At 40.7% G+C, this 18,697-nt stretch overlaps 2 protein-coding genes and 1 pseudogene across 2 annotated transcripts; 2 read left to right on the forward strand and 1 right to left on the reverse strand.

The window, feature by feature from the left end:
* Nucleotides 1-542: 542 nt before the first annotated feature.
* Nucleotides 543-12,609, forward strand: zgc:112332 (uncharacterized protein LOC553712 homolog). The gene is made up of 7 exons (XM_041240498.1): nt 543-556; nt 1,139-1,254; nt 1,749-1,904; nt 2,897-3,001; nt 5,185-5,394; nt 10,873-11,065; nt 11,777-12,609. Exons 1-7 carry the CDS (start codon nt 543-545, stop codon nt 11,877-11,879), a joined length of 897 nt encoding a protein of 298 aa, XP_041096432.1. The 3' UTR covers nt 11,880-12,609.
* A 663-nt stretch (nt 12,610-13,272) lies between these two features.
* sec61g (SEC61 translocon subunit gamma) lies at nt 13,273-15,433 on the forward strand. Its single transcript, XM_041244553.1, has 4 exons — nt 13,273-13,379; nt 13,897-14,001; nt 14,699-14,801; nt 15,280-15,433. The coding sequence occupies exons 2-4, from the start codon at nt 13,908-13,910 to the stop codon at nt 15,287-15,289; spliced, it is 207 nt and encodes a 68-aa protein (XP_041100487.1). The 5' UTR covers nt 13,273-13,379; nt 13,897-13,907; the 3' UTR covers nt 15,290-15,433.
* Nucleotides 15,434-15,595: 162 nt separating this feature from the next.
* LOC121307876 overlaps nt 15,596-18,697 on the reverse strand; it is a 61,639-nt pseudogene continuing 58,537 nt past the window's right edge.

Genomic DNA, 18,697 nt, shown 5'->3' on the forward strand with positions numbered 1-18,697 from the left:
GTTTGTAAACATTGCTTTAAAAAGTATACTGCTTACTGTGTAAAATAACGCAATGAATTAGAAACACGTGATTCTGTGTTAAGAAGTGCATGTATCCACAGCAACCATTTAAAGCAAGAAACAAGAAAGAAAATTATAGAAAACACACACAATATGATATAAAACTGGCAATTAAATATCAAGAAAATGCGAGATCGGAGAAGTACCCTTTAAGTTTAAGTGTTACAAAAATACAACTTTGTGTTTCTTCAGCAAATTAAAATGATGACGTCTTACTGGAAAAAAAAAAAAAAAAAAAAAAAAAAAAACTAAAACAGAAAACTAAAATAGTTTCAAATTCAAGCATATATTTTAAAGACATTTTTATGCTAGACTTGCTCTGATAAAGGCTGGTGACTCGACTTTAAGTGTCACATGTACAGTATTTGTGCCAGCATTCGGAATGTGAGAGCAGCACTTCATTGACTGACAGACTTCATTTGCAGCAACAGGGGAATACAGCATCGGCGGTTCAATAGAGATACCTTTGGAAATTTGAAATAATGAGTGCTATAAGGTAAGTTATAAAATCGCTAAATGAACATGTTCAGGATATCTACTAGTACTTTAAAAATGCAAGTTACTCATTGAATATCTGTATACATGCAGACAAAACAGGAAGCGCTTACACTGAACATCGTTATACGTACTAGGATTAGTGTTATAATTACCCTCATGAAAATTCCAACAACTACTGGTGGCGCACGAAGAGTTGGTTGTTTTGCTTAGCTTTTTTGCTACCCTTTACAGATGCATGTAAAACTAATCACTAAGCATGCAAAACAATTGGATTAATCCGACAGTGGAGTAATTTGACTTTGTAAAACATTCAATACGATATTAACATAAAACTAAATATAATACATTGCGTTTCGATTTCTAATAATCAATTTAAATATACTAACAAATATATGCAACAGTATGCAACTGAACAGCAGATAACACTGATTTTTTTTTTTTTTCCAAGTTGGAAATTATTTGTGGAAGTGCAGTTATAGCTACTCAAGAAAAAAAAAAATGTTTCAAATGTATTTTTTATTGTATATCCCAGCCCTTTTGTACTAAACTATGGAATACACTTTTTTTGTATTTCTTGTAGAAACTTCTTCTGTCGTCCGTGGTCCTCTGATGCCAGGCTTGAAGGAAAGACTGTGATAATAACTGGTGCCAACACTGGCATTGGTAAAGAGACTGCCCTGGATTTAGCCAGGAGAGGTACTCTTCTCACTCAGTTGGGAAAGAAAATAGTAGATGTGGTTAAAAGGTTAATCAAATTAAAACTCAGATTCCTATTAGAATTACCGTATTTAGTACATGCTTTATTGAGCATTAGGGGATTACTGAAATTTGTTTTTTTTTTTGTCAGGGTATCATGCTAAAGTAAACACAAGCCCATAAAGGCTTGGTTTTCATACTTAAGTTGCATTAGCAGTGTTACCCAGTCGAAAAATAACCTTTTCACGCCCGCATTTTAAACTCTGACCGTATCAATGATACAGACCACATGCTTTGACATGGTTGGTACACAACTGTGTTCTGTGATTCTCTCAAAAGAGTTCCATTACAGGTGGTGTTAATTGAGCATTAACTGTTTCAAAGCCACATTTTTTTTTTCCATGTCGACATTCTTCTCCATGGAAGAGTTACATAACATGTATTTTAATGAATTTGTGCCATATTCATATGATTATTATAATTATTTTTCAAAGGGGCAAGAATTATTATGGCCTGCAGAGACATGGAAAAAGCTGAAGGTGCACAAAAAGAGATCATTGCAGAGTCTGGAAATGAAAACATCATTGTAAAGAAACTGGACCTGTCTGACACCAAGACGATCAGGGAATTTGCAGAACAAATTAACAAAGGTAATTTATTTCAAAGCAGTGACATTATCAACAATCTGTCAAACCCTGGCTCCAGACAGAGGGGAGAGACCGATTACAGAAGCATACACTGGAGCAGTGCAGGTTTCATTTGACATAATTCAATACCAATGAATGGACACGAATCCACCAATCAGGAATCTCCATTAGCGAGCATAAGTAGCTGACTGATGTAACTCTTAGATAGAAACTTACAACAATTAAACTCAAAAGACAAAACCCCTATTGTTTTAAACTAGCTACCATACTAAATACTGTTTTGGAACCCATTGGAAACAAAAGGAGCTCCACAGAGCTGGTAGATTGTGCATGGAAAATCCATCGGCAAGAGGAAATACATTTAAAAACTCATTAGAGTCAAGATACTATACTGCATTCTGGATGCTGTTTTAGTGAACGTGGTATTGCTTGAAAACTGTTCATTAAAAAAAAGCTATTTAATAATAATAATAATAATAATAATAATAATAATAATAATAATAATAATAATAATAGAGCACAAAAAAGATAGGATATATGTTTGTAATGGACCTAGTTATGTAATTGGTATTTGTAGTTGCACATATTCTTCTAACTGAACCTGTTTTGTGAAGTTTTTATTTTTAATTATTTCCAAAAGATTTTTTAACCACTGTTAGTCAGTATCTGTGTAGAATTATATTTGCTTCCACTCACAGAGGACTCTGTCAGCCTGAAATTCTACATTTAAATGTTGCCAGTGCAACATATGTAAAAAGAACATGGAAAATGCAAACAACATACTCCAAATGTTCTTCTTGACAGGGGGAGCACAGTGAATACTGAAGATACTTTTGTGTGGGGTACACAATTGTGTGCATTTGGCACTTAAAGGCTATAGAAAGTGGAACATCTTTTACGCATAATCGTAGATATGGTACAAAAAAATGCAACTCAAGCAACATTCTGACATACTGAAACAAATTAATCTATTCTTTATTCTTCCTTTTTTTCAGACGAGAGTCAGGTTAACATTCTCATTAATAATGCTGGGATCATGATGTGTCCATACTCCAAGACAAAGGACGGCTTTGAGATGCAGTTTGGCGTCAACCACTTGGGTAAGTATGGACACAATTAGAAGTGTAGCCTTGTTGACTTCTCATGTTACGTGCAATTAGTGAACCACGACCTGCATGAAAAGCTAGCCACATCACTGACAATGTTATAAATCTGGTATTAACCTATATAATAATAATATTGGTAATATAAAGTCTTGACCTATATAACCTACTTAACTGCAAATCTCTTTAGGGGTTTTAAATGCTAGTCATGAAAAAAATCTTAATCAGCCTTTTTCTTTCTGAAATAGCCCTATTCACACAAAAAGCATTGCAAAACAAATAAATGTAACTACATTTTGAACATTATTGTTATCCTTCCCGAGCAACAGGAAGCTTGCAGACTTTTAATTAAGAAATTTATTGTCAGAAAATAAAAATAAAAAAATGAAAGAGGCTCAATACTAAAACTTTTTAGAAGCTCCAAAAGTTATATAAACCTTTCTTCCCGGGACAGTTTCTTTGCCATGTAAATATGAGTGCTTAAGCTGTTTTTATAAAATGTAATCCAAGAATGGAACTTTAAAAACTGATTTATATAAACTCTGGGAAATCAAGGCCATATTATTGATTCAGACCACATGCTTTGTTTTTGTTCACAAAAACTCCCATCTTTAGTTATAATAATAATATCTTTACTTTTATATAGCACAGTTCACAGTGGACCACCATCACAAAGCACTTTACAGAGGTAGGCTGTGAACTGTGCATTACATGCAGAGTCACTTACAATAGGACATTGATTGTCCACAGGAGGAGCGGCTGCAGTTGTTTACCAAGGGGTAATGTGTGACGGTACAAAAAGGGGACGAAGTGACATAGTCCGTTCCTTCGTTTTGGTTAAAGAACAACCCGGAAGTACCTGTGTTTTGTGAAACTGTATTGTGACTGTTCGTTTTGTTTTGTCTCTAATTGTTGCTTGTAATTTAGTAGACAGCTATACACACCCGGAGCTGTCGCCAGAGGCCAGCACAAACCCGGACAGCACTTCACTTGTTACCACAAGAAATTGTATTATAGCAACACCCAGGACTGGTGACTGTGTTTATTGTTTGGAACTGCAATTCCATTGTTTAGAACAGTGCAGTACCCATTGCTGGGTATTGCCTGGGAAATATTATTTACGGTCACCAGACCTGGATTATAAATAAAACCACTTGCACTGGATTACCGTTGTCTGCCTTTTCATTTAATCACTGCATTACTCCTGCACCTGTACACTGCAGGCCACTTTGCGACAGGTCCCTATTGGCGCAAGAAAGTATGGTTCTTCTCAGATACTGGTTGATCAGAGTAACACTATTTGTGGTCCCCACTGGACAAAAAGGAACGTAATTTTTGTCTGAGAATTAGCTATGCTGAAGGATGGTCTATATATTTGGTAAAAGTAAAACATTATAAATATTGAAATAAATGAATACATAAACATTTCTTTATTTATCTATCTTGATATTTATTTATTTATTTTTCACTATCATGTAAACACAGCCATTTAATACTGTATGAAACAAAAATACTCAACAGTTCTTGTTCAACAGTATATTAGTGAAGATTTTTCTACATAAAGGTTGTCATGCTTTCATATATTTTTACTTTCAAATTAAAAAATATATATTGTAACGACCCGGGCAATTGCTTTGTTGTAGGACTTGTTGTCTGTTCAGTTTGTCTCATCTGTCTTTTATATGTTACATGTATTGTAAGGGGAACGGGTCATGCTGTTACTTAGCTTGGGAAGGGGGGGGGGGGGAGTGAATGAGTGGGCAGATTCTGTGTTGTTGTTTTCAGGGGTTGCAGAGAATGGATGTGACTGGTTGATGAGCCAGTCCAGTGCTGAACTTGAATGAGAACTGTGGGTGTGACTGTGCGAGCGTGTGAGCTGTGACCAGAGAGAATATGCAGTGAAAGTGCCAAGACTAAAAAGTAGGGTTATTTTTACTGCTTTATGCTGGGCAAGGTTGCCCCAATGGTTTCTTGAAACTTGGTTTGTGTTTTTGGTATCTCCACTTTAAATGGCAGGGTACCTTTTGATAACTTGTCATTTTTTCACTTTCCAATGTGTTTTTGTTTCAGATTGACCCAGATTACTACATATAGTAGTTTACCTGACAGTGTTTATTTTATTAATACCTTGTATTGTTTTATTTTTCAAGCCAGTATTTTTTGTTTTTTGTTGATGTTAGGACACTTTTTGCTCGTCCACTTGCTGATTGATCTGATAAAGAAATCTCCTCCAGCCAGAATCGTTAACGTCGCCTCGGTTGCACACAGGTGGGGAACAATGAACTTTGAAGACATTAACAGTGAAAAAAGCTACGATTCAATGAAAGCCTATGGACAGAGCAAACTGGCAAACATTCTCTTTACACGTGAGCTGGCACAAAGGCTGGAAGGTAAGAGGGTCTGTGAAATTTTGCATCAAAACTGGCTTCTCCTTTGAATCCAGCTTAGAACAGACATAACAGTCGATGATGAAAGAGCGTTGAACTACAGTGGAAGAACATTTATTTTATATACTTTGATATAAACTTCCCTATGAGGGCTTTGTATAAGAAAAAATGACTTTCATGACAGTGTTTTTTTTTTTTTTTTAAACAAATCTGCCAAAGCCAGAATGTGAAAGCCTAATATCTCAGAAACCATTTGAGGTGGTGACTTTATATTTGCAGTGCTCTTTTCAGTGGCCTGTTTAATGGGGTTATGAGTAGGCTACAGCTTGTATGGCTGGACAGCACATTACCGCCTGTGAAAGGGGTGTGGGTAATTCACTGACCAGGAGACAGACAGGTGTATTCGGGAAACACCACACAGGTGCCCAGTTTTATTTTAGACAAGTTATTTTTTTTTTTTTCTTTCTCTCCGGCAGAGGGCACTGTTGACCGTGGGCTGCCTATCAACGATGATAGACAGCACCACGGAAATACCACAGCTGGTACACGAACCGCAAACGCACTCGCAGGTGCTCAAAGAAATAATAATGAAAACAGAAGGCGAAAACAACAAGGGAAAATAAAACAGTAATAAAACTACAAATAAAAGGTGCTGCACTCGGCAGCGTTATCCCGGTCGCCGCTACCCGCACGACCCGGATCACCGTCCTACTCTGTCGGCTATCTAGCCTGCTCTTTTATAATACGTCCGGGGTCTGCCCAAGGGTTCCCCGCTCTCTCTCTCTGTCTCGCTGATTCCCGGTCCCGAATCAAAGTGTCCGCACCCTTAGCGCGTCTAAGTGGGCAGACCTGAGGAAACAACAGAGCGTTATTTTATAGGACCGACAATCACCCAAGACCCGCCTCTCGGCCATTCAGAGAGGGGGAAAGTCCACACTCACACTTTCCCACCTCCCCGTGTCACTGCCATGACTCACAGGCGGTTGTTGGGCGACTGCCGCCCTCTTCCTGCAGCCCGTGAACACGCCAGCAGAGTCAGCACAGATCTCTCCCTGTTACATATCCTTCCCCTCAGAATGACACCACCGGTTCATTCGAAAATCTTACACCCCCATGCCTTCCCGAGAGAAAAAGTCTGCGTTTTGATGCAGCTTTCCTGCTCGGTGGACTACCCTGAAGGCATAGGGCTGCAAGGCCAAGTACCACCGCGTGATTCTGGCATTGCTATCTTTCATCCGGTGAAGCCATGCTAAGGGGGCATGATCTGTAACCAGGGTGAAGTGTCGCCCCAGGAGGTAGTACCGGAGTGACTCGACTGCCCATTTTACCGCGAGACACTCCTTCTCGATGGTGCTATAATTTTTCTCGCGGGGAAGGAGCTTCCTGCTGATATACAGGACTGGGTGCTCGCTTCCCCGAACCTCCTGCGACAACACTGCCCCGAGACCTGTCTCTGACGCATCCGTCTGCAGGGTGAACCTCTTACCAAAATCCGGGCTGCATAGTACTGGCTTACTACACAGCCTCCGCTTCAAGGCGAGAAAGGCCCTCTGGCACGACTCCGTCCACTGAACCGTATTTGGGGCAGCCTTCCGGGTGAGGTCTGTCAAGGGAGCAGCGAGCGTAGCGAAACTCGGGATGAACTTTCTATAATAGCCCGCTAGTCCCAAGAATGAGCGCACCTGGGTTTTGGTTGTAGGAACCGGCCAGTCCGCCAAGGCTTTCACCTTAGCAACTAGCGGTCTGATCTGGCCGCCCCCTACTCGATACCCCAAATACTCCGACTCACTCTTCCCAATGGCACACTTCTTTGGGTTAGCAGTGAGCCCCGCCTCCCGCAAGGATTGCAGCACCGCCGCTACCTTACACAGATGACTCGGCCAATCCTCGCTGTGGATAACCACGTCATCTATGTAAGCAGCGGCGTACTGCTGATGGGGCCGCAAGATGCGATCCATCATCCGCTGGAAAGTGGCGGGGGCTCCGTGCAACCCAAAGGGCATGGTCCTGAATTGGTACAACCCGAAGGGAGTCGAAAACGCCGTCCTCTCTCTAGATTCCGGAGTCAGGGGTATCTGCCAGTACCCCTTCGTTAAATCCAGTGTCGTCATAAAATGAGCCGTGCCTAGACGCTCCAGCAACTCATCTACTCGGGGCATCGGATAAGCGTCAAATTTCGATTTCTCATTGATTCGTCTGAAATCAATGCAAAATCGAGTCGACCCGTCTGGCTTATCGACTAAAACGATCGGACTGTTCCAGTCACTTTGGGACTCTTCTATTACCCCCAGTCTCAGCATTTCGTCAATTTCCGCTTAACATCGCCATCCAGCCCCAGCCAGAAGAACCGTGACACAATCCTTGCTTTAGTTTTATCCCTTCCCAAATGACCAGACAGGGGAATAGCGTGAGCCAGCTGCAACAAATCCTCCTTAAAGGGCTGAGGAATGAGCAACTGATGACGCACTTCACCGGTCTGGGGTAATTTATCAACACGATACAGTAGGTCTCGATCAATTTCAAAGTGGGGGTACGTGGCGGCGCGTCTGGGCTCGACCACCCGACCATTAACCACCGCTGCTTGGTCAAAGAGCCTGCCCAGCACGTCGTCACGCCCTTGCTCGAGTCGGAAGTCACGGGAGCGAGCTAAGAAATCAGCTCCCATGGCTTCCAACTCGGGGTCAGGTCGGTCCCGAGCAGAGGCAGCCGAGCCAGACGCCTGCGCTGGCTCCGCGACCTCCCCCCCGGACTCTTCACCAACCGCCCCCACCTGGAACTTCTCCGACTCCCTCCATTGCCAGCCCTCATTCTTAGCGATCCGACGCTCCCGTTTAGTTTTACGGGGTTTAAATCTATGGCAAAACCATTCTGGATCGCGAAAGGGAAAAATCTCTCCAATTACTTCCTCTTTCTTAGCCAATAAAGAAGACGGGGCTGTCAGAGCAGCCAACCAATCTTTAAACTGCTCACAGTCCCGCCCCAGAACTACTGGTACCGGCAATCGAGGACATAATCCTACCTGCACCTGCGTCACCTGCTGGCCAATAGTCATACACACATTTATCTTGGGATAGGAGCGGACATCCCCATGAATACATTTAATATGCACCCGTCCCAATATACGTTTATGCCCCGGTGAGATTAGGCTCTCCTGTACTAGAGACTGACCACACCCTGAATCCAGGAGAGCCTGGGTTTTTGTACCATCCACTGTCACAGGAATAACAAAACCCGTGTGCTGAAGTGACTGAGGTAATTGAACGTGCTTACCTGGTCGGCTGAGGTCACACTCCATCACGGGGCAGTCCCGGGAGAGGTGGCCCACCTCCCTGCACGTCCAACACCTCGGTGGGCTGGTTTCTCTCCCCGAAGTTTTGGAAAGAGGGGAAAACACTGGAGCCATAAAAGGGGCCCGCCGATAAGGCGTCCGCGCGAGACCCCGGTCCGACACTGCAGCAGCCCGTGGGTATCCCCACCCTGCCCCAGTACCCGGGCCGGGAGCTCCCGCCGACACCCCCCGACCAAATCCTGGACTACCCCTTCCCCCCAGTCCCTTCGCCCTTTCCGGGGCCAGTTGATGGGACGATCCAGCAGCCACACTCCTCCCGGGCAGTTTCGCAGGCGTTGGCTCCGCTGCCTGGTACTGCTCGGCAAGTTCGACCGCCCGGTCCAGCGTGTCTGGTGCCTGCCGCTGGACCCACAGCCGAGGTCCCGAGGCTAGACACTCCAGGAAGCGCTCCACCACGATCATTTCCACCACCCTGGCTTTGGTGTTTAGGTCAGGATTCAACCAACCCATGGCGTAATCCTTCAGACGGTGGGCGATGGCTCGTGGGTGTTCCCCTGCCGCAAACTGCTCCTCCCGGAATTTCTTCCGGTAGCCCTCCGGTGTGGCCCCCACACGGTTTAGGATGGCTGCCTTCAGCCAGGGGTAATCCAACATGTGCTCCGGGGACAGCGTCCTCGCAGCTGCTTGAGCCTCCCCGGTGAGTTGGGGCAACACATAGCTAGCCCACTGGGCTTGGGGCCATCCGGCCGAGATCGCCATAGCCTCGAACACCTCCAAGTAGGCGTCCGGTCGATCCTCGGCCGTCATTTTGGTGGGTCTCTGGATGGAGTGGTCTGGAGCTGCGGGTCTAGCCGCCCCCTGTACTGCCGCGGTGAGCGTCTGGCGCAGGAGGTCCATCATTGCGGCAAACTGAGTCGCATCCATCGCTAGTCTGCTCCTTCTCTAGCTGCACTGCTTGGGGCAGTGCCAGTGAATCCCACTTCTGACACCACGTGTGAAAGGGGTGTGGGTAATTCACTGACCAGGAGACAGACAGGTGTATTCGGGAAACACCACACAGGTGCCCAGTTTTATTTTAGACAAGTTATTTTTTTTTTTTCCTTTCTCTCCGGCAGAGGGCACTGTTGACCGTGGGCTGCCTATCAACGATGATAGACAGCACCACGGAAATACCACAGCTGGTACACGAACCGCAAACGCACTCGCAGGTGCTCAAAGAAATAATAATGAAAACAGAAGGCGAAAACAACAAGGGAAAATAAAACAGTAATAAAACTACAAATAAAAGGTGCTGCACTCGGCAGCGTTATCCCGGTCGCCGCTACCCGCACGACCCGGATCACCGTCCTACTCTGTCGGCTATCTAGCCTGCTCTTTTATAATACGTCCGGGGTCTGCCCAAGGGTTCCCCGCTCTCTCTCTCTGTCTCGCTGATTCCCGGTCCCGAATCCAAGTGTCCGCACCCTTAGCGCGTCTAAGTGGGCAGACCTGAGGAAACAACAGAGCGTTATTTTATAGGACCGACAATCACCCAAGACCCGCCTCTCGGCCATTCAGAGAGGGGGAAAGTCCACACTCACACTTTCCCACCTCCCCGTGTCACTGCCATGACTCACAGGCGGTTGTTGGGCGACTGCCGCCCTCTTCCTGCAGCCCGTGAACACGCCAGCAGAGTCAGCACAGATCTCTCCCTGTTACACCGCCATTTTGGAATCACTTCATTGGCTTCTGTTGCGATGCAGGGGGATGTTATGGTTTAATTACTGACCTACAAGGCCCTACATAGTCTTGCTCCGGCTTATACTGCAGAGATCCTCATTCCATGTGTCCCTAGCTATACGCTGCAGATCTTGGATCATTGGAGGAGCACAGTTCGACTCTACCCGGGGAGCACATGCTTCCTCAATCGATGCGCCTAAGCTTTGGAACTCAATTCCAAAAGGCATTAGGGACTCAGATTCTGTTCAGTCCTTTAAAACAAACTAGAACTTATTTATATAGTTTGGCCTTTGCAACTGCTTAGGCCTGTATTTTTTATTAATTTTATTAGTGTAGTTTTATATGCTGTATGTACATCACATAAAAAGAGCTTTATAAGTCTACATTTATTGTGGTTGTTGTTATGTAAACCCTGTATGTTAAATTTGTTGGTGACCATGAAAGCGATGCATACATTTTCTTTTATACAACAGGAACGGGTGTGACGACATATGCCTTGCACCCTGGGATTGTAAATACGGAGCTAGGAAGGCACCTAAACTGTGCTAAGAAGATGGCAATGCAAGTGGTCAGACCTTTCACCAAGTCATCAATAAAAGGCGCTCAGACCTCAATCTACTGTGCAGTAGAACCAGGGCTGGAAAGGGAAACTGGAGGATATTACAGGTGATTAATAAGCATATTACAGGAAATTAAAAGGGGTTATTTGTCTTGAAGTCAGATACCTTAAGGGTCTACAAATAAATGTATTACTTACTGTTCTCAGTTTTACTGCTGAAGTTTTGTTTTGAAATAAAGCAAAACTGGACATGTCTGCGACTCTGTGTTAGAAGTTCTGCACCAAAAACCAGGGTCTGCTTGGCACACACTTTCATGACGTGCGTCACCTGCAGGATTTACAATCCATAATGGAAGTGCATTACACAATATTGCCAGTTACATTTAAGACAACTTGGTTTGCCTTCCAAACATTTTTTTTTTTTTAAATAATAATAACATATATGAAATCAAGCAATCACTGCAACAGATTTGCCAGAATACCTGTGCATCTGTCATGTGTACAGATGCCCCCCTATGCATGGAACGTACAACCAGAATTATAAAGAGCAATAACCCTCTATGTTTATTAACTGTGGTATTACCACATCTTAACTATTGGAATATCATGTTTTGTTTCAGTGTTTCTTTACAGATCTAGATACTTAACATTGATTGAAAAAAAAAACTGCATTAAAACATATATTTAAGATTAAGTTGTACAATCCTTATCTCCTTTTTCTTGAAGAATAACACACTAACACACATAGTAGGCAAAGGAGGATTCTTGGCACAGCTGATTGTTGTAAACCTTTTTCTTTTGTTTCCTTTGTACCACAGTGACTGTGCCCCTGCATCTAGCTCAAGAAATGCTACAGATGTTGAGGTAGCTAAGAAACTCTGGGCCGTCAGCTGTCATATGCTAGGAATAACATGGGACTGAGAACTCCAGAACTTTACTTACATAGTGTCACTGTGAAATAATCATTTATTGTCTCTCTGAATCTAAGTGATGTTCTCTTCTTTGGTTGCTGTTGGTTATTCAGCACAAGTCTTACAAACCATATTTTTCAGTGAAAATAATCGAAATTGAAATACTTAACTATAAGAATAGAAAAAACATACCTTCTAGTTTTAACATCCACGTTCAGAGTTTGTATACAGTTTTTACAAGAACAAAAACATTATAAAAGATTCAGCTCTGAACATTCATTTAACTGCTTCTGCCTAAATGCAAGTTGTTGTTTTCTTTGTTTTATCAGGTGCTGTAAGTCTGAAAGTGCTATGTAGGGTAGAAACATGCAATGATTATACTCTATTCTGGATTGTATTACTATTTATAAGTGTACCGTTTTTAAGATGCTTTTTCTATGAACCTATATCTGACTTATTCAGGTAAAGCTATATGTTGTAATAGGCTGTTGTCAATATTGCCAATTGCTAAAAACAATGTAATATACAATAAATGATGCTGGTTCTGTTTTAGTTATTCTGACTGAATGGTCAAATATTTTAACCCTGAATTGTAAAACGTGCTTTTTTTGACAATGTAACAATTAAAAAGTTTGCTGTAGTAAATAAATGTATATCCTGGCACTTTGTAGCACTCTTGGAGTTATTTACCAAACTGTATTTCTGCTATACTTTCATGGGGCAACCAGGTCATGCCAGTGTATTGCGGATGGGTATCTCAGAAAAAATGTAATCTACCACAACACTAAGCTGTTTGATGCTCTGGTGTGTGGCTGATCCTACAGAATTCCAAAGCTAAATTGGTCCACTCCAACATCTTTAAAATTGTTGCCGAGTCAGGGAACTCCCTTCGTTTTTTAGTTGGGTAAAGATATGTGGTCAACAGGAGTAAGAGTGAGTATCTAACCAATACTTGCACGAAGATAGTCTCAGAAAAAAACGCCCAACCTGTGTAAATAACATACCTGCACGTATTTCAATCAACCCAGGTAACAGCCTCATATACACTCACAACGCTTACCCCAGCTGACCGCATTTGTATAAGTCAGATTCTAGTCACGTGTCATAACATGGCATGTCTTCGTCCAGAAGCATGTTAATTTAGCATAATAAATACATAAAAATACGATAATTCATTTAGTGCGAAACTTGTAACATACAATCCACTTCGTAACAATCTTGTTTTGTTTGTTACGTGCTCATTTGTATGTATGCAGGATCAGATTACAATGACCAGTCATGAAAAATCAAACAATCCATGTCTCCAAATTTATTTGCTAGGAAACTTCAGGACAATGTGAATTCCAGTTCCAGGTCAAAATCTTGGGGTTTCCGCTCGGCGCTTGCGCAGAACCTACAGTTCCTAATGCGACGTCATCTTTGCAGTATTAAGGTCTTAGAAAAGCTACGTGGACGTTCTAGCAGAGAGGAAACGCACAAGACAGCAGCAGGGTAGGGAGTATTGACATAGGTAAGAAAACATGTTTATTTTAAACTAAAACGTATTATAGCGTTGTGTACTGTGTTTTGTTTTCTTTTTTGAGACTTCTAATTTTGAGAGCTGTTTTTCCTGAAAAGGCAAATCTCAGCTGATTGGAAATGTTAATAAGAAATCACACACCTAGAAGGCCGCAAAAAGAAAGACAAGCGAAGTGGAGGGCAAAACAGTTAAGGGGAAATGGATCCTTGGTTGCAGGTTTGCTACAGGCTAAAGACCGTGAAACGTACTTGCTATGTCAGTTTCCCTGTACACGAATACATAAATACGTGATTTTATTATATAGTAGTAATAAGCGCCGTGCGCCTCCCGACGGATTTTAGGACGACATTATAGTAATGTACTCATCAGTTCTTTAAACGAAAACCTGGATATGTAACTCCATTGCTTTTTTTTTTTTTAATAAAGTGGAGGATCTGTTGATTTTTAGAAACACAAACTTATGTCTTGCTTTCTTCCCCACCCCACCCCACTACCCCACTTTATAAAGCCACAGTCACCATGGACCAGGTTATGCAGTTCGTTGAACCCAGTCGTCAGTTTGTGAAGGACTCCATTAGACTTGTCAAAAGGTGTACAAAGCCAGACCGAAAAGGTAATACATAATTATCTGGATTTTTTGGGTGTCCTGTTGCAAAAGTGATGCTGTGTTAAAGGGTCAGTGAGTGTTCTGTTTCTGTGTTAAAATATTTGTCACCTCTGCAGGATCTAAAATAACACGCCTGTGTGTAGCAAGTACAGTACCAGAGGAAGACACGTTTCATAGTTTTCTTTTTGTGTGATTTGAAAATACATTTCTTAAATCAGCAATATAATCAATCCACTGCCAGGTGAACATCCAAGTTTAACAGTAAAACAGGCCTATCTGTTGTGACAACAATTGTGTTGTAATGTTTATTTTGTCAAAGTATTATTGGTGAACCCCTGATACTTGACTGCTTATTCCTTTTGAAGCACAAGAAAATGGACTCCAGAATTCTGAATTTTAATATTGATTACCAAGATGGTAACTTCATCTAAGCTGTGCACCTTTTCATAACTATTCAAGTTGTAAAGTGTAAATGTTTTGAACATTGAAAAATGGTGGGGGTGGTGGGGATTTGTACTCTTAGTGTGATTCCCTTTGTACTATATGAAATGCTTCAAACTGAAGAGATAAATAAATGTGCATTTGGGGAATGTGGTTTTATGTATTTTACAGGTCAAGTAGGGAGCTCTACTTTAACTAGTAAACAAAGGTATGGCAAGTGACCGTTTTTTTTATATAAATGTTGCCTTTTTAACATTTTCAGAATTCCAGAAAATTGCCATGGCAACGGCAATTGGTTTTGCAATTATGGGATTCATTGGCTTTTTCGTGAAACTTATCCACATCCCCATCAACAACATCATTGTGTAAGTGCCCCATATAGCCGTTATTTTAACACTACCTGCTTTTATACAAGCTGCTTTGTACTTAACTCTAGACAACCATGCTAGTTTTTCCTGACTGGTAAAGTTCTATACACAAATGCAAAGAAGAAAATAAATAATACTGCTCTTGCTGTATAATACACATGCCTGACTTCCAGGTGAAAGAATTTTTGCAAATTCATTTTGTATTTCTTTTATTATTCAGTAATATCATTGTGTACAAAGCTTATAAAAATTGATATTGTATATTGTCAGTTGCAGTAAATAGAAAGTTGATCAATTATTACTAGTACAGATATTTCCAGTGTTTTGCTACATTGTCTTCCCTTTAAAAAAATATCTATCTAAAATCTCGCTGGGAATGTGATAACTGAAACAGCAGCATTTGTGCATCAAATACCATGAAGCTTGAATTTTAAAAATAAATATGGATTTTTTTTTTTTTTTTTTTTTTTTGTAGTGGTGGTTAAACATCTTACCTGCTGAAAGACTATGACCTGACCTACAAGTGTGGACTGGAGAGGAGAGGAGAGGAGAGGGGTGGGGTTAGAGACTGATTTTTTACATTTGTTGTATAGTTGTATGTGTTAATAAATGTGGGAGACAAACTAAAACGGTATTCGTTTCTTCTATTTTTCCAGTACTAGAAACTTAAGGCACAAAGTTTGTTTGCTGTAACCCAAATGAACAGGATGGGGTACGGTTTTGAAATGGAAAACTTTACGCTTTTATATTTCGGGGGGGGGGGGGGGGGGGGGGGGGGGGGGGGGGGGGTTTAGAGTTAGGCTATTAGCATTTTATCTTTTTAAAAATCAGATATGGGCAGATTAAACAGGAGTATGCAGACTGAAAATGTGGAACTCCATTAAACAGCCCCATTCTAGCAGATGCAGTCTATGAGTTAAGTAACGCAAAAATACAAGTCTTTGGCATAATTAAAATAATGGTAGGCATTGGGAGTTGAATCCATTTGATAAATTAGTGGTGTTCACGTGCCTTTTTTTTCTCAACATACAAAAACAGAATTCCCTTTTTACATGCAATTTTTAAACCTACATTCTAGAGTACATGCAAGTATTTGTGGTGCAGTATAACAAACCAACTTTTTTTTTTTTTTTTTAATGGCCTAATTTGGTTGCATCCCCTCGTCCATTTGTTCTGATTTCATGATCCCCATATTCCATACCAAGGGCTGGTCTGTTTGTATCGACACAAGCTTTCTGTCCTCATCAGGATTGTGTGATTCATATGCATTTGAGGTACTGACCAGTTTTCCAAATTGTAGCAGTTAATCATCTGAAAGAAAATAAACAATCAAATTCAAGCAAACAGTGCTTCCTATGACTTTTACCAATTTAGCTGACTCCACTTTGCCTCTTGTACAAATCTACATTTGAGGGGGTTACCAAACCAAAATAGCAGCTTGATGGGAGTATTTTTCTAAGCATTTGTATTTTAATTCAATGTGTAGTATGCTCTGTACCCATCTTTGACCATTTTGGAAAAATATACTGTATCTACTAAAGCTATTGAGCCTCTGGAATACAACATATCCACTACAAAACAGCAGTCAATTATTGTTTTACCAAACAGTGACATCTAGTGGTCAGTATCGGGAGGGACATGATTTGATAATTCATGGGAATTGCTAAATTCAGGCACAACAAATTATTTTTTTAACCTATTGCATTTACATATGAATCCTTACTTAAACGGGATCTAGGAAATACCTCTGCCTGTTGACTAAGACCTCCTTTAAAGAAAAATGCAACTGAAAGTTCTCCTTCACTTAAGAACATTTTATGATATTTAATAACGACTCCACTGTCCATGGCCACACATTCATAAAACTGCTCTATTTTGTTACATAAAGTATTATCTGCACATTTCCAATACATTAGCTGATATACCTGTGATAAATTAATTTAGTTTGAGGCCATTAAAGTGAGTAAACTTCTCAAACACTCACATTTCAAAATGACATCACATGCAAAGGAAAAACACATTGCCCACCCATAGGCATACACTAGATTAGTTTACTTTTTTTGTACTATAATAAGAGCTAAACAGAAACCCTAACTTCAATATTGAACACAATGCATTCAATCCAACCTACACTGTCCTTCTATTTAGCTATTGGAACAATTACATGTATTCTAGTGATTATTATAATCAATATATTGCATAGCCAAATGGGATCTTATGTACAGCTTTTGATTGTCAATACAGATACACCCTACACACCAGCATTTCTAGACTTTAGTAGCACAGAACCTCTGCGTATCTCAACAAGTCCTCCTTCAACAACTGCAATTTATATGTAAAAAGCACTTCAGTTGAACATGTCTTAGTGGGGATGAATCAGCTGGACTTTGGGGAGAGAATATTTATTTAGCCATTGTGAAAATAAAAAAAAAAAATTAAAAATTAAAAAGATGTAAAACACATCAAATTAATATAAAATTGTGTGAGGCAGGATTTTGCCTACATTGTTTCACACCCAGATGTAGCAGTTCCTGTAGTACACTGATATTATTGAAGGGCCTACATGAATGGTGTCATTTACAACCCTGATCTTTCCCTGGTGCAAATCACCTCCAAAACTGACGGGTTCAAAAACATCGAACTCTACATAGTACATGCAAAAGAAAATCACATAATGGGGTATATCCAATTAATCAGCACAATGGCAGATCTTAGTGTTAACAACATTTCAATATTATATTAGGGCAAAACAGGTTTAATATAAAAAATAAATGAATAAGTAAACACTTACTCACAGACACTTAGAGATGTTGATTCTTTCCCAAGTTTCCTTGTTTTAGTGATTTAAACAATGGCAGTGTTTACAGTTGCTGGTAAAAGTTTTGTTCTGTTTATATATATATTATTAATAAAATGTTGTTTGTCAAAAGGTTGTAGTTTCTAATGTGGACAATAACTGCATAGGATAGTCAGGAATAACACCCGACTATATTATGCACTTCCTCCGAGTTCTGAAGTAATTCATTTTAATTCAGCTCTGTTAATTCATCATGATTTAAAAACATTTGGGTTCCCCTTTCCCCTCCATTTGTTCCTAATGAATTCACTGTTTGTTCTTCACTAATTCATACCCTCTTACTCGCTCACCAGGGGATTGTGAGACCTGTTAATTCATGCATGAATACATGCCTTACATATGAAAACACAATGTGTTACAAAGGAACATGGAATGAATACAGGCAATTAAATCCACATTAATTAACAAAAAATCTGTAAAACATTTATTACTTCAAGATATTGCCCCATCTTTCACAATATGTACAATACAATAAATGTTTTTTTTTGAGCGACTCCCTTTATTTCAATAAAAGAAACCCCATCTTAATATGTTTTGACAAAGTTTCCTCAAATGTGTCTCTTCATGGGCCTTTCTGTTGAAGACAGCTGGTTACAATGCAATGCATTTAAAATGACAACTAAAGAAAGATTATTTTAGTTTTTGCTCTCCAGATTTCTGAAATTATAACATTATCAGTGGTGGGTTGATTTGCAGGTCCATTCTTAAGGTGGGTAGTAGTTCATTCAGCTATATGTTTGTTTGTAAAGGTCACTGGGGTCTCTGTGTGGAAGGGAGGTACTACAGAAAAGTAAATTCCATTCTTGTCATAACAGAAACCATTTTTGGGGGCGGGATTGATATGAACTTTGTAGTATTTGAGGAGCACTGCACAATCTGATGAAGAGGTCTGCATGGGGGGTAAATCGGGCAATAAATGCTCATGTCCAATCTGGAGACATGACTCCAATACTGGAACTAGCTATGTGAAAACGAGGCATGCACCTTTAAATTCATAGCAAAGAATGTGCCCCTTAAATTCATAACAATAAAACCA

Source organism: Polyodon spathula, chromosome 3 (assembly GCF_017654505.1).
Source record: "Polyodon spathula isolate WHYD16114869_AA chromosome 3, ASM1765450v1, whole genome shotgun sequence".
In the NCBI taxonomy this organism is placed as follows: domain Eukaryota; kingdom Metazoa; phylum Chordata; class Actinopteri; order Acipenseriformes; family Polyodontidae; genus Polyodon; species Polyodon spathula.